This window comes from Astyanax mexicanus, chromosome 20 (genome assembly GCF_023375975.1).
Source record: "Astyanax mexicanus isolate ESR-SI-001 chromosome 20, AstMex3_surface, whole genome shotgun sequence".
Lineage (NCBI taxonomy): Eukaryota > Metazoa > Chordata > Actinopteri > Characiformes > Acestrorhamphidae > Astyanax > Astyanax mexicanus.
Window position 1 is genome coordinate 16013444 of NC_064427.1, and position 16309 is coordinate 16029752.

The window sequence follows — 16309 nt, forward strand, 5'->3', positions numbered from 1 at the left end:
CCAGAATCTGAGCTGTAGAGTAAATTTAATCAAATAAAGAACATAATAAACACAATTCGGTAAAGGTTTGGGTTGTAGTGTACTGTCCACACTCTTTCTACAAAAAATAAATCTAATAATAAACAACATAAACATCAAATTGCACAAACAAAAAAAAGAGACGTTTGTGAAATACCCTTCCCATGGCAATAAAAAATCTCGGTTCTGATACATCAGCTCACAGACGCAGTGCTGATCCACATCACCCTAGGAGTGATGAGGGGAAGAGCGCCATCTATTGTACCCACCCAGAGAGAGCAAGACCAACTGTGCTCTCTCTGGGCTCTGGCAGCTGATGGTAAGCTGCAGGTCCGGGATTTGAACCAGCGAATTAGTCCCCTGGACCACTCGAAGCCACATACTTTATGACTTTATGAACAAAAGTAAAAATCTAAAAAAGTCTAATCAGTAAAATATAAAGCAATAACTAAAACTAAAACATTAAAATAAACAGGAAAAGTGCCTTTTTCACTCCTAATTCACTCTTTCATGTTGTTGCTACTTTTGCCATTTACCTTTCCTGTTTATATTTATTCATATTTATCTATTTTCTTCTTTATTGTATATTTTAATGCTTTTATTTTGTCATTCTTAGATAATAATTGCTTGTTCGGGTGGAACTGGACTTGAATCCTAAAACATCAAAATGATGCAAAATGTTGAATATTAATTATTTAATTGTATGTATTTGATCTGTGTGTGTGTGTGTGTGTGTGTTTGATTGGTGCAGAAGCTGACGGAGGAGAAGTACGAGGTGCAGTGCTGTATCCCCGAAGCCGCCATCCTGATCCGCAGCACCACAGAACCCAAACTCACACTGAAGGTCATGCTCACCTCACCACTGATCAGAGAGGACGAGGAGGAGACCGCACAACCAGGTACCAGAGAGTACCAGAGTGTGTGCGAGAGTCTCTGTGTGTGAGTGTGTGTCTCTGTGTGAGTGTGTCCATGCAAGTGCGAGAGTGTGTGCGAGTGTGAGAGTCCGAGAGCGTGTGAGTGTGAGTGTATCAGTGTGTGAGAGTGCAAGAGTCCGAGTGTGAGAGCATTTGAGTCCAAGAGCGAGTGTGAGAGAGAGAGTCCGAGTGCGAGAGTGCGAGAGTCCGAGAGCGTGTGAGCGAGAGTGCGAGAGTCAGAGTGTGTGAGTGTATCAGTGTGTGAGAGTGCAAGAGTCCGAGTGCGAGAGTATTTGAGTCCAAGAGCGAGTCCGAGAGTCCGAGAGTGCGAGAGTCCGAGAGTGTGAGTGTGAGTGTATCAGTGTGTGAGAGAGCGAGAGTCCGAGTGTGAGAGTATTTGAGTCCAAGAGCGAGTCTGAGAGTGCGAGAGTCCGAGAGTCCAAGTGTGAGTGTATCAGTGTGAGAGAGCGAGAGTCCGAGTGTGAGAGTATTTGAGTCCAAGAGCGAGTCCGAGAGTCCGAGAGTCCGAGAGTCCGAGAGTCCGAGAGTCCGAGAGTCCGAGAGTGCGAGAGTCAGAGTGTGTGAGTGTGTGAGTGTATCAGTGTGTGAGAGTGCGAGAGTATTTGAGTCCAAGAGCGAGTGCGAGAGTCCGAGAGTGTGAGAGTCCGAGAGTGTGAGTGTGAGTGTATCAGTGTGTGAGAGAGCGAGAGTCCGAGTGTGAGAATATTTGAGTCCAAGAGCGAGTCTGAGAGTCTGAGAGTGCGAGAGTCCGAGTGTGAGTGTATCAGTGTGTGAGAGAGCGAGAGTCCGAGTGTGAGAGTATTTGAGTCCAAGAGCGAGTCCGAGAGTCCGAGAGTGTGAGTGTATCAGTGTGTGAGAGAGCGAGAGTCCGAGTGTGAGAGTCAGATTGTGTCTGAGTGTGAGAGTCCAAGTGCGAGAGTGTGAGAGAGCGAGTGCATGTCAGCGCGAGTGTGAGAGTCCGAATGTGAGTGTATCAGTGTGTGAGAGAGCGAGTGTAAGAGAGCGAGTGTAAGAGAGCGAGTGTAAGAGAGCGAGTGTAAGAGAGCGAGTGTGAGAGTGCATGTCAGCATGAGTGCAAGAGTGTGTACCGTATTTTTCGGACTATAAGGCGCACCGTATTATAAGACGCACTATCAAAGCGCCTATTTTCTGCTATTTTTCCATACATAGGGCGCATCGCATTATAAGGCGCGTTAAGTGACACTAGAAAGGGTGCCTATATCAAAGTGAACAGGGGTGGCGCCATGTTTCCCTTCCCTCACCGGGGGTGGTCGCTTGCCGGTGGAGCGTCTCAGTATACAAAATATAGCTCTTTCAAAGTCAAACGAGTGCTGGATATTAATCTACACAGATTCCTCTCCTGAAAACTGTTTATTTGGGTGAGTAACGTGCTTCAGTTTATTTACAGTAAGCTTAGATTTCCAGATGTCCACTAAGGCTTGCTGCACCAGCGTTAGCATAGCTATCCGCTAGCACGCTAGCTAGTCACCTAAACTAGTAAAGTTAACCCAAACTTAAACGACAGCGTTACACTGAGTAATCCTGCGTGTTCTGGTAAGACAGTGAGATATTAGCTAGCGATTCGTCCCCCGTAGCTTGTTTTAACACGGTAAACAAGCAGATTACAGGCTGATAAAACTCACCTCTGAGAGAGTTAGCGCTTAGCATCTAGCTAATGCTAGCCAGGCAAAGCAGCACAGACTTACAGGCCGATAACTCACCTCTGAACGGTGAACGCTTAGCGATTAGCATCTAACTCTAATAATACTGCTCCAGCAGTATTAAAAGTGCTAAATTTAGAACATACTGATCTCTGAACAGTGAAAAAGCTAGCTAGCTAAGCGGTTAGCATCTAGCTAATGCTATTTATTGCTGCTCCAGCCTCGGAGCGGCACGGCTCTGCACGGAGTGTGTGTTTACTGCTCCTTACACCTGACGGGTAAAATTTAGATAATACTGATCTCTGAACAGTGAATAAGCTAGCTAATGCTATTTGCTGCTCCAGCCTCGGAGCTGCACGGCTCTGGACTCTGTATAGCACTGAAACTCTGTATAACGCTGCACGGAGTGTGTGTTTACTGCTCCTTACAACCTGACGAGTAAAATTTAGATAATACTGATCTCAGTGAATAAGCTAGCTAGCTTAGCGGTTAGCATCTAGCTAATGCTATTGCTGCTCAGCCTCGGAGCTGCACGGCTCTGGACTCTGTATAGCACTGAAACTCTCTATAATGCTGCACGGAGTGTGTGTTTACTGCTCCTTACAACCTGACGAGTAAAATCCATACAAAAGGCGCACCGTATTATAAGACGCACTGTCAATTTTTGTGAAAATTAAAAGTTTTTAAGTGCGCCTTATAGTCCGAAAAATACGGTAAGTACGAATGAGAGTGGGACCGTCTGTGTGTGTGTGTGTGTGTGTGTGTGTGTCTGTGTCTGTGTCTGTGTCTGTGTCTGTGTCTGTGTCTGTGTCTGTGTGTGTGTGTGTGTGTGTGTGTGTGTGTGCGTGTGTCTGTGTGTGTATAAGTGGATATACCTCTCTCATGCCAGTTTCTTAGGGTTCAGATGCTACAGTTTTTCACACACACACACACACACACACGCACACACACACACACACACTGGTTTGAGTGGGCTGCTTTGTGACTGAGGTGGATCAGCCCTCTGTGGTGAGGAGTGAGGGAGGAAAGGAGGACAGGAAAATCACAGACAACCCCTCATTTAAACACACACCACTACTCTTCCTACATCTGTCTTTCTGTCTTTCTTTCTTTATATCATTTTTCTGTCTCTACTGTTTCTTCTATCACTCCTTTTTTCTTTTTCTCAATGTCATTCTATTTTCTCTCTTATTCTTTATCAATTTTTATTTATTGGTCTATCACATCCTCCATCATACATCCTTCTTTCTTTCTTCCCTACTCGTTTCTCTCTCGTTTTTTCATAATTTCTTTCCTTTTTTCCTTATTTTTTTCTTTATTGTTTTCTTCTCTCTGTTCTTTTCTTCTCTCTATCCCATTGTCATTCTTTAATTTCATACTCTTTCTCCCTTATCCCTTCTTTCTTTTTCAATCTTTATCTTAATTTTTTGTCTCTCTTACTGTGTCTTGTTTTCTATCTGTAATTTTTCTCTTCTGTCATTCTTTTTCTCTTATCACCTTATCTTTTCTTCTTATCCACCTTCTTATTCTTCCCTATTTATGACACTACTCTTTTTTCTTTTTCTGTCTCTCTCTCTCTCTCTCTCTCTCTCTCTCTCTCTGGTTGCTGGTGATGATGGAGAGATGGGAAGTGGAACAGGGGGTGTATCCAGGTTTAGAAATCGATACTCGCTCTGCTTGTTCACACCCGTCTTCTCCGAACATCCACTGCTGAACGCTGCAGCGGAGTGAGGGATGAGGGATGAGGGATGACAGGATGGAGGGAGGGAGAGAGGGATGACAGTGCGGAGGGACGGGGAGGAGAGGGATGGGTCGTAGATCTCAGCACCTCTCGTATTTCTTCTGGAGGGTCAAGGGCCCTGTCCTTCTGAGAAACGGCTCAATCTGTAAAGAAACTCATCAGAACACACACACACACACACACACACACAGTGTTATCGGCCTGTAGCTTGCTCTTAACCCAGTCTAGCACTATTAGCATTACCCGCTTACAGTTACCTGCTAATGCTAATGCTCCAGCCTTAGTGCTGGAGAAATTTGGGAATTTGGGAATAAGTTTACTGTAGATAAACAGAAGTGCTCTCCTCACCCAAATAAACAGTTTTCAGGAGAGAAATCTGAGTAGATTAACATCCAGCACTTTTGAAGTTTGACTTTCTTTTAAAGTCTTTTTTATTACAGTTTTGTTTACTTAGCTTAGCTCTACTAAACTTATTTAGCTACAGGTCCTTTTTTTAAAGAACTGGAATTCTTAACTAGTCCACTTTTGATGAGTAAATAAAACATTGGGAAAAAATGATTGCATCTCCATTGTAAAGTATATAAACATTGTGTTTAGATGAATCAAAACTCTAAAATTATTGCTAATATATGTTTTTTTATAAGTTAATATAGATTAAGGTGGAAGCAATAAATAAATGTGATTTTACACACTGTGTAATGTCATTTTACAGAAAAAAAAAAAAAAGGATTTATGAAGGTTAGTTCAGCTCCAGGCTTTTTTTTTTTTTCTTTTTGACAAGGAGGACGAGATATAGATGAAGCGATGCCATTGGTCACACCGCTGTCCCCCGTCCCTCATCTGTCCTGTCCCTCATCTGTCCCCCAGCTATAGATCTTTTATCCCCCACCTTGTGTCCACCAGTCCGGCGATCAATACCCCCTGTTGTAAATCTGCTGCAAACAGGAAGTCAGAGTGTAATTGATTTTCTTCCTGGGCATATTTGTGCTGGTCTGAAAAGCTGTAGGAGGAGTAAAAAAATTCAGCTGCACTCTGCCGAGTGCGTGTCCGTATTTACCGCGGACCATCAAGCAGAAGAGGAATGTGTTTATGATGGAGGACTAATTGGTTTCTGCATCTTCTGTCTTTTAGAAAAGGCATTTAATCCTGGTAAAGACTTTGAAACTGGATTTGCTCCGTGATGCATCACTGAAAACACTGAAAAGCACTTAACCCTTGCAGACCCTGCATTCATTACAATGGACACCATGTGTTTCCTTTATTTCTAAGTGTTTTGGTTAAATGTATTCTGTTTTCCATCCGATTTGAACAAGCCAATGAAAAACTTTATAAACCAGTGAAAAAGTAGAACTGGAGCCCTCAATCAATCATGATTTTTGTATGGTTTAGAGATGATTAATGAAATAAAAAGGTCAATATAAAATATAAAGTATCAGATACACAGGCTTCTAATGCGATATAAAAAATAATTAAAGATTTAAGTTCTTTTGATTTATTTGCTATATACTATATATTTTACAGTACAATATTAGAGTCTTCTATTCTGTGCATTACAGACAGAAAACAGCATTATTATATTTACATTTTTTCCATCACTGGAGATGACAATCCAGGTCTGAAAGGGTTAAGCGTGATTCTTCAATTAGAAGGACTTTTAGGTTGCCAGGTTTTGAAAATTGTCATGTGTTTTCTTTATTTTTAAATGTTTTGTTGTGCACTACACTGGAAAAGCAGTAGTACCAGAGCAGTACTCGAGTCAATTTAACAGCTAATTTGAACTAATGTACTTTTAATCAATTTTTTTTATTGTTTATGAAATAAAAATCACACACGAATATAAAATCACACACAGGCTATTATTGCAATGGAAATAGTACAATTTTTTTTATATATAAGTAAAGATAGTAAAATAGTAAGAAGAATCATTCTTATCATCATCAGATCAGCTGGTATTTACTAAAAAAATCTGTAATTAAAATAAATGAATAATAAACAAAAAACATTTTACATTTTGCTTTGATCCAGACTGTGATGTTGAATAGAGAGAGAGGAGTGAGAAGTGAGAGAGCAGCAAGGGAAAGACAGAGAGAGAGAGAAAAAGAGAGAGAGAGATAGAGATAGGGGAAGAGATAGAGAAAGAAAGATAGAGGGGGGGAGATGTAGGAGAAGAGATAGAGATAGGGAGAGATAGGGGCTTTATATCAAATTGACAGAAGCTCCACTTAAGGAGGTCTCAGCTGTGCTGCTCTGATAAAAACCCATTCAGGAAAAGCAAAATAAAAACTAACGTTCTCATTAGCAGCGCATGATCCTTCACATAAACCAGGATGATTAATCTCCTCTCCTCCCTCTTCTCCCCCTCTTTCCTCTCCTCCCTTTCTTTCCTCTCCTCCGTCTCTCAGAGCTCTGCATTTCTTTATTGTGTTCTTTCTGCACTACGTCTATTTCTAAAGTGCAGCATCTTCAGAAACTTCTGCCCAGAGACTGCAGTTCTGCAGCTACAGCTACACTGCAGAATATACACTAAACTAGTGCTGGGCAGTATGACCAAAAATATATCACAGTATTTCTCAAAATTCTGAGTGTGTGTGTATATATATATATATATATATATATATATATATTATATATATATATATATATATATATATATATATATATATATATATATATATATATATATATATATATATATATATATATATGAAGAAATCAGACTTTATTAGCAGAAAAACAGATGTAAAAGAATGTAAACAATAGACCTTAAAAAGAGATACGCCAGCAACTTTAATACACCGTCCTTTACAAAACAAAATATTTTACTATATAGTTTTATTAACACAATAAATGAGCCTAAAATACTTAAAATGTAAGCATTCAAAATAGATATTTCTTTTGTCAAAAACTCTACTGCACAAGCAAAATACAAGTTAAATCTTTGTCATTAGTATTAATTACATTGTTTTTTCAATTCAGTGTGTATTCATTTTATTCTTCATAGTACAGTATAAACATATTTAAACAGGGCTGTAGTTACTGATCTTGAACTTTATTTGCACCTCGTATCCAGTGTTTTATGGAGTTGTGAACCGATATACTTCTCAGCACTACACAATATATTATGCAGATTGCAGATATTCAGATTGATTATAAGTTAGTTTGGGTGGGAGAGATGAAGGTAAGTGTGAGTGTGTGAGTGTGTGTGTGTGTGTGTGTGTGTGTGTGTGTGTGTGTGTGTGTGTGTGTGTGTGTGAGTGTGTGAGTGTGATAAGTGAGTGTGTGAGTGTGATAAGTGAGTGTGTGAGTGTGATAAGTGAGTGTGTGAGTGTGATAAGTGAGTGTGTGAGTGTGTGAGTGTGATAAGTGAGTGTGTGAGAGTGTGTGAGAGTGTGTGAGAGTGTGTGAGAGTGTGTGAGAGTGTGTGAGAGTGTGAGAGAGTGTGAGAGAGTGTGAGAGAGTGTGTGAGAGTGTGTGAGAGTGTGTGAGAGTGTGAGAGAGTGTGAGAGAGTGTGAGAGAGTGTGAGAGAGTGTGTGAGAGTGTGTGAGAGTGTGAGAGAGAGTGAGAGAGAGAGTGAGAGAGAGAGTGAGAGAGAGAGTGAGAGAGAGAGTGAGAGAGAGAGTGAGAGAGAGAGTGAGAGAGAGAGTGAGAGAGAGAGTGAGAGAGAGAGTGAGAGAGAGAGTGAGAGAGAGTGTGTGTGAGAGTGTGTGTGAGAGTGTGTGTGAGAGTGTGTGTGAGAGTGTGTGTGAGAGTGTGTGTGAGTGTGTGTGTGAGTGAGTGTGTGAGAGTGAGAGTGAGCGCGCGAGAGTGTGTGACTTGCAATTGTAAAAAAAAAATGCTTTTACAATATTATAACTACAAAATAGATGCTCCCAAAAAATATAATATAAATATAAATATTTGCTTTATGTTGCATTTATGAATTATTGTACTAATAATGGGATAACTGTGTCTTAAGCCGTAAGCCCCTGGTAAGGATTTTAAGATTTTTTTTTTTTTGTCCATATCTGGACCTACATTCTTTATCCCTTTTTATTTGTTCTGCATGTTTTAAAAAGTTACACACAATAAAATATTGTGTTCACATACAGTACGTTAATATTATATTTTTATTAAGCAATTTAAATGATTATTTGGACAAAACATCATTGGATAAATTGGATAAATTGGAATTATTAATATTTTGGGCACCATGTGGTCCAGCAGGCTAAAGTGCTGCCACTGTGATTGTGAGATCACAGGTTTGAATCCCGGTCATGCAGCTTTTCATCAGCTGCCAGAGCCCCGCAGCCCTGCAGTAACAAACTTTAAGTTTTTTGACGTTTTTACAAACTACAGTAAGATTAAGACTGCATCACTAATTCGTAATAATAAAGCCAAAATAAACTAAAAAAAATTATAACAGTTTTAACAGTTACTATTATGGTTCTACCATATTATTTTGACATTTTGACACTAAAAACAAGGGTTTTGTGAATTGCTGAATGGACTACATACCTATATGTGTATATATAATGTCACAATTGTGTTTTTTAACTAAAAACTGGAGTGTGCCAGTGGTAAATCAAGTGTGTGTGTGTTCTATTTTATCTTTCTGATGAGTGTTCTAACAGTGTAACTGCATGTGAACATTTACTCCAGTGCTGATCCGAGCACCAGACTGGCTCTGATTGGCTAAAACTCTGAGCATGTGCAGAAATCTTCATTTTTATCTTCATCTGAATTCTGAAGGTCGTTCTTCAGGCCCGTTGTGTTTTATTGGAGTTAGAAATAGAAACTGATCTGCTCATGCTAAGAGCTTTCAGCCAATCCCACCCACCCAGCCACACCCCTACTTCAGTCAGCCAATGAGATGACTGGAAATTCTCATCTCGTTTGGATGCACTGGATTTTGGTCAGCTGTCTGTGACCCCTCTTGCGCTATAAAACTAAACGTTTGGGTTCTAGACGCTGTTCTGAGGCCTGTCTTTAACACTTGTTGCAGTGTTAATCAGTGCTGAGCTGTTCCTCTGTTGAAAACACGACTGCAGCATCAAATAGTGATAAAACAGTCAAGGTTTTAAGAATAAAAATAGAAAAAAAGCAAAAAATAAGCAGTTTGGATTTTACAGTCAGGGCTCCAGATTAATATGGTCCCACTGTCCCAAGCACGATATAAATATAAGATAAGAATCTGTTTACAGGTAAAGTCTGGCTTTTTAACATAGAGTAAGCCAATCAGCTTTCTGGTATGAAAACAATACAAGGAGTATAGGAAGAGCGGCGTATAGTCAAGAAAGTCCAAACAACTGATGACATCAGGGCTGTAAAAAATACTCAAATAAATACACAATAGTGGTTTTAAAATAACAAAATATATATGTATATAAAGACAGACTTAATTTTTAGTTTGGGATGTATGGATGGATAAATAATTGGATAGGTATAAATTGGTTGGGTGGATATAGACAGATGAATAGATGGATGGATGGATGGGTGGATAGATGAACATATAGATATAGATGGATAAATAAATAGGTAAATATAGATGGCTGGATAGAGATGGATGGATGGATAGATGGATGGATGGATGGATTTATGGCATATATATGGATGCTACATGGACAGGTGGATGGATAGATATATGAATATAGATGGTTGGATGCATAGATGAATGAGAGAGATGGATATATGGATAAATATAGATGGATGGGTGGATAGATATAGATAGATGGATGGATGGATATAGATGAATAAATTAATGGATAGATATAGATGGATAAATAAATGGTTAGATATAGATGGCTTGCTGGATAGATTTATGGCATATATAAAGGAATGCTACATGGACAGGTGGATGGATATATATAGATGGCTAGATAGATAAATGGATGTATGGATATATATAGATGGCTAGATAGATAAATGGATGTATGGATAGATATAGATGGTTAAATGGATAGATGTATGGATAGATATAGATGTATGGATAGATATAAATGGCTAGATGGATACATCTATAAATTTTCAGTTTGGATTGCTGCCAGAAAGATTCGGGACAGTTGTAAAAGTCTGGAGCCCTGCACTTTACTTTACTGAAAATTTCAGTAGCTGAAATCATGTTTAATGTGTTTATATGTGTTTCCTCACATAGTTAACCAAAAATGCTGGGTTTAAAGTTGAAATTAAGAATTAAAACAGTTTTAGACAGGAATTATTGCTTGAAATTATATCAAATATATATTTAGTTTGATGTTACAGTCGGGTTTTCTGCAGTTTGATCTGCAGCAGAAGAACAGCAGCTCAGGTTCATGAACAGATCTGAACCCAATCGCTGGGCTTTACAGCTCCGCTCCACCTTAACAGATCTCTCCTTGTCCATTGTGTATGGGCATGTGTGTGCGTGAGTGTATATGTGAGCGTGTAGTGAGTGTGTATATAAGTGAGTGTGTGTGTGTAATGAGTGTGATTTGATTTCCTGTCCCGTTCTTCTCGCCGATAGACAGCGCTGAGGCGAGCGAGCCGGCGGACCTGCTGGATAAACAGAGGTGTCTGGTGGCACTGGCCTCTCTGCGACATGCTAAATGGTTCCAGGTTGGCTCTGTTTCTCTCATTGTTATTGTAGCCTTATGATCCTCTGACTCTGACTCTGACTCTGACTCTGATTCTGACTCTGACTCGGAGTCAGCGCTCCACCTTTAGCTCCATCACATCGTAAGGCTACAAAAGCAATCGTTATAATTTGGTTTTATTTTTGCGTTTTTTTGGATACGTTCACACTGCGGGGTAATGTGGCCCAAATCTGCTCTTAATCATCACGTATGAAACTGTGTGTTATTTTGGTGAGGCAGCAAAAAAAATAGTGCTGAATTTTATACTTCAAATTTATACTTTAATTTTATGTAATTAATCAGAGATGGATAGATGGATATATAGATGTCTAGATGGAAGAATGAATGGATAAATGTAAAGATGAATGCATGATTAGATTTATGGCTAGATGAATGGCATATAAATATGAATAGATAAATGGATAGATATAGATGTACAGACAGACAGACAGAGATGGATGGATGGATGGATGGATGGATGTGGCTGGATGGATATATAGACGGATGAATGGATTGATTGATATATAGACTAATGGATGGATGGATGAATATATAGATGAACAGATGGATAGATAAATGAATAGATGGATATGGATGAACAGATGGATGGATATATAGATAAATGGATATATAGATACACGTATGGAAATATTTTATTAATCACAACAATATTTTGTGATTAATCATGATTTAGAAAAAAAAAAACATATATATATATATATATATATATATTATGTATTTTGTGAGAGAGGCCAAAATAAGAATATAGCATGGTTTAGGTAATTTGGTGAGATTATTATTTTGCAATTTTAAAAATATAATGTGTAAAAGTTTACAGATTTGTTAGATTTGCTACAAAAAACACACTGAATTCTTAATTCCCATTTAGACCACCTCAATATGTGGTATTAAATCATAATTTTTAATTACTTAGTATTTGCCTTAGTGTTTACTTGAGTGTAGTTTAACAGAAACATTTTTTAGATTCTAATATCATTGTATATATATTTTTTACTGATAAAACCTTATTGACCCTATTGATTGTTGCCTTTTAAAAGGGATTATCTGTATAAATATATTATTATTTTGTCATTAATCTATGTTTATAGCTTTAAATAATGATCATATTATTTCAATTAATCTGCCAATAAAAAAAAAACTAGCATATTGAGAAGCCTATCTAAAAATATATATAAATTTATAAAAAGTATCCATGGCTTAATTACATGGGGGGGGGTTCAGCCACAGTGAGCTGAAATGCTGTACAGTTCCTCTGATTCTGGTCACATTTTAAAACGATAGTGTGAACAGCCTGAAATTAACACTGTATTTGGTGAAAAGATCAGATTTGGGTCGTGTTTATCTGCTGTGTGAACGTAGCCGTGTTCTGTTTTACCTGCTTGTTTGTCATTAAAATGTGTTTAGTGCTTTCCTGCACTGTTCTTCCCCTTCGCCACCTTACCCAACGTGGGTCCCTCGCACCATCAACATTAACACGCCGGACCCTGATCACTAAATAAAGATCACCGGGGTCACGTGATCTGACTCACGCTCACACTAACAGAGTGCAGAGTGAGCTGTGTAGGGTGGAGTGATGCAGAGTGAGCTGTAGTGAGGAGTGATTGTGATGTGGATGAGGTCATCGTCTCGGTCGCTCACTAATCGTGCGCTGTGTTCCTATAGGCCAGAGTGAACGGATTAAAGTCGGGCGTGATCGTTTTACGGATTCTGAGGGATATGTGTAATAGAGTACCTGCCTGGGAGCCGCTGAAAGGATGGGTAAGTGTGAGATGGATGTTTTCATTAGATGATCAGGGCAGGACTATTAAAAATTCAGACTGGAGTGTTAAACTACCTTATATTAACTTTATATAGAGTGTTCTCTTCTGTTCACACTGAATGCTCTCCACCACATTCCATTCATAAATAAAAATGACATATTATATTAATAAAATGTAATAAAATGAATGGTTGGATTCTCTACTCATACTGTTTTAAGTTTATTCTACTATCCACAATGTTGTGGTTGAATCCCCAGTTCAGACTGTTCCAGTTGCCCATTTCACTATTTAATCTATTCCAGATTATTCTTCAATTCTCACTGTTGTAGGGAAATCCCCTATTCATACTGTTTCTGTTTCCCATTTAATCTATTCCAGATTATTTCATATACTCACAATTTTGGGGTTTATATATCCCTCGGTTGTAATAAATCCTTTATTTACAGTATTCCAGTTTACTGCCTAAATTACATTCACACTAGTTAAATCCACAATTCATACTAATCTAGTTAACTGCCACTTTTACAATATTGGGATTTATGCTCCTATTCAGTGTTGTTACTGAACCCCCATTCACATTTGCCAAAATTACATTCACACTGTTGTAGTTAAATACCTTTTTCATATTGTTCTTGTTCCCCATTTAATTCTGTCCCAGATTATTTCCAAATTTTTCACTCCTTCAGTTGAGCCAATATTTTCATAAACCCAATATTGGGGTTTACGTCCCTGTTCCCACAGTTGTAATTAAATCCCTCATTCACATCATTCTGGTTTATTGCCCAAATCACATTCACACTGTTGTAGTTAAAGATCGTATTAATAATATTCCAGTTAATTCTCCATTCACAACATGTAGCTTTATACCCCTCTTTACACTGTTGTTGTGAAATCCCTTATTCATACTGGTTCAGTTTACTCTCTCATTCACACTCGTATTGGGTGGGCAGTGGTGGCTCAGTCATAAGAGCATCAGGTCGACGAAGACAAGGTTGTGAGTTCGGTAGTCGTTTGGCTGGGGCCACTGTTGGGCCCTTAACCCTTAACATTATGACTTGTGGTTGGTGTGGTGCAGTGGATAACACCACCCCCTGTCAGTAAGCTACCACATCATGTGGGAAACTGGGGTTCAATTCCCAATCTGGGTGACTAGATAGAGACAGACAGACAGGCACTTTATTTATTCTGAAGAAAATGTAGGCATCCAGCAGCAACAACACAATACAATAAGAAACATATTTAAACATAAATTAAAACACAGAAGAATAGAAAATATACAAGGCTGAATTTTGTAACAGACAATAAACCACAGTAGTAGTGTAAACAGGTGATTCAATTACAACATTGTAAATAGTGTGAAAGGAGAATGAACTGGAGTCGTGTTTAGACTTGGTGTTTTTTGTGTTTATCTGATGTTTTTGTGTTGTAGCCTCTGGAGCTGCTGTGTGAGAAGGCTATAGCGACGTGTAACCGTCCTCTCGGAGCTGGAGAGGCTTTACGCAGAGTGATGGAGTGCCTGGCCTCTGGGATTTTACTGCCAGGTAAACAGATATCTCACACCTGAGAGAACCATATTTATAATATATAATATTATATATTATTATATCTTACACTTAGTGCTGTGCGATATGACGATAAATATTGTGGGGACGATAGAAAAGTGTCTATCATGCTACTTACTTTCTATTGTCACTATCGTTTCTACAGTAATTTTATCAATTATTCATGCAAATATATAAAGTAGGCTACGATAAATGTATTGGCGTGGTCACTTTGCATAAACTCGGTTTATATAAGTAATAATAAAGTAATCTTGTCAAAAAAAAAGCTTCAATATGTGGTTTTACGACATGGCGCTGCTTTACGTTATTTGAAGGTCACTTTAAAAAATGTTAATTGAGTTTATTTTGATATCTCAATTTAAATACTTGTATAAATCATCTTTTTTCATTTGATACATACAGGTGCTGGTCAACGAATTAGAATAATTTGAAATAGTGCAATCATGAAATTCTTTGAATGCATTTTTTGTGCAGAAAGCAAATCAGGTGTTCATCGCACCTGTCCTACTCGTTAGACTAATCACAGAACTCGTTACCTGGAAAAAAATTTGCTCAGCTGAGCTTTCCAAAAGGCCCATTTAGGCCATTTAACTGTGACACTGTTGTTTTATTGAATTAGAATAATGGAGAAACCGTTTCATTGAATTAGAATAAATGCTCGAATTTTTGTTTTCTGTGAAGAGTGTTCACTGTGCAGTATAAAGTCAGGATTGAGTAGAATTTCTAAGTTGTAAAATCAATCATGGGTAAGCAGCGCGACCTCTCAACCGGAATAGTGGCTCAAATTCAAGCCCTTCGCCAACAAGGCTTGACCCAAACTAAAATTGCTGAGCAGCTCGGCATCAGCCAGTCTTCCGTCTGCAAAGCTCTCAAGAAAAACTGCAGCAAGCGCACCAACTGTTCCGGCGTCCGAAAAACTTCTGCTCGCGACAACAAGCAGCTGAGAAAGATCGCAGTCAGCAACCGGTTCAAGTCCACTTCCGAGCTCACCGACTTGTGGAACAAGCAGACCGGCGCTGACGTCTCCAGATCAACCACTTACCGTCGTCTGCGCGAACTCGGCTTCAAATCTCGCGTTCCAGCAGTAAAACCGATGCTGAACAAGAAACAAATGGAGAAACGGCTGAAGTGGGCCAAAGAACACGGCGAGTGGACTGCTGAAGACTGGCAGAAAGTGGTCTTCAGTGACGAATCACGCTTCTGCATCTCCTTCGGTGACCAAGGTCCTCGTGTCTGGCGTCGTGGTGGCGAAACCTACAACCACGAGTGCGTGAAAAGATCCGTCAAGTTTCCCCAGAGCGTTATGGTCTGAGGATGCATGTCCGCTCGAGGCGTAGGGAAACTCTGCTTCCTCAAGAAGACTGTCAATGCTGCCTTATATCAAGATGTTCTGGAAACGTTCCTGATTCCGACTGTTGAGGAACAGTTCGGCGAAGAAGAATTCATATTTCAACAGGATCTTGCACCGGCTCATGCGGCAAAGTCGACCAAAGATTGGTTCACTAAAAAAACTGCTTGAAGTTTTGGCATGGCCGGCCAACTCGCCTGACCTCAATGTCATTGAAAACCTTTGGGCCATCGTCAAGCGGAAAATTCGCGACAGAAAGCCTACTACGCTGGACCATCTGAAGCAGAACATCGCCACTGCCTGGGAAGCTGTGAGTGCGGAAACTTGCGACAAGCTGGTCAAATCGATGCCGCGGAGACTTCAGGCAGTCATACAAGCCAAGGGGGCAGCCACAAAATACTGAGAAAGTGATGATTGTAATTATAATAAAAATTATTCTAATTCAATGAAACGGTTTCTCCATTATTCTAATTCAATAAAACAACAGTGTCACAGTTAAATGGCCTAAATGGGCCTTTTGGAAAGCTCAGCTGAGCAAATTTTTTTCCAGGTAACGAGTTCTGTGATTAGTCTAACGAGTAGGACAGGTGCGGTGAACACCTGATTTGCTTTCTGCACAAAAAATGCATTCAAAGAATTTCATGATTGCACTATTTCAAATTATTCTAATTCGTT

The 16309-nt window shown here is 39.2% G+C and overlaps 1 protein-coding gene across 4 annotated transcripts in view; it reads left to right on the forward strand.

Annotated features, from left to right (window-relative positions):
• Window positions 1–16309, forward strand: part of LOC103039720 (spermatid perinuclear RNA binding protein) — a 156256-nt gene that overhangs the window by 102830 nt on the left and 37117 nt on the right. For 3 of the 4 annotated variants that reach the window (XM_049468460.1, XM_022680950.2, XM_049468461.1), the window contains exons 6-9: window positions 770–917; window positions 10835–10926; window positions 12627–12722; window positions 14154–14265. In XM_049468460.1, the coding sequence (XP_049324417.1) occupies window positions 770–917; window positions 10835–10926; window positions 12627–12722; window positions 14154–14265 (448 nt within the window). The remainder of the gene's footprint in view (window positions 1–769; window positions 918–10834; window positions 10927–12626; window positions 12723–14153; window positions 14266–16309) is intronic. The other variant, XM_049468462.1, reaches the window with a different exon arrangement.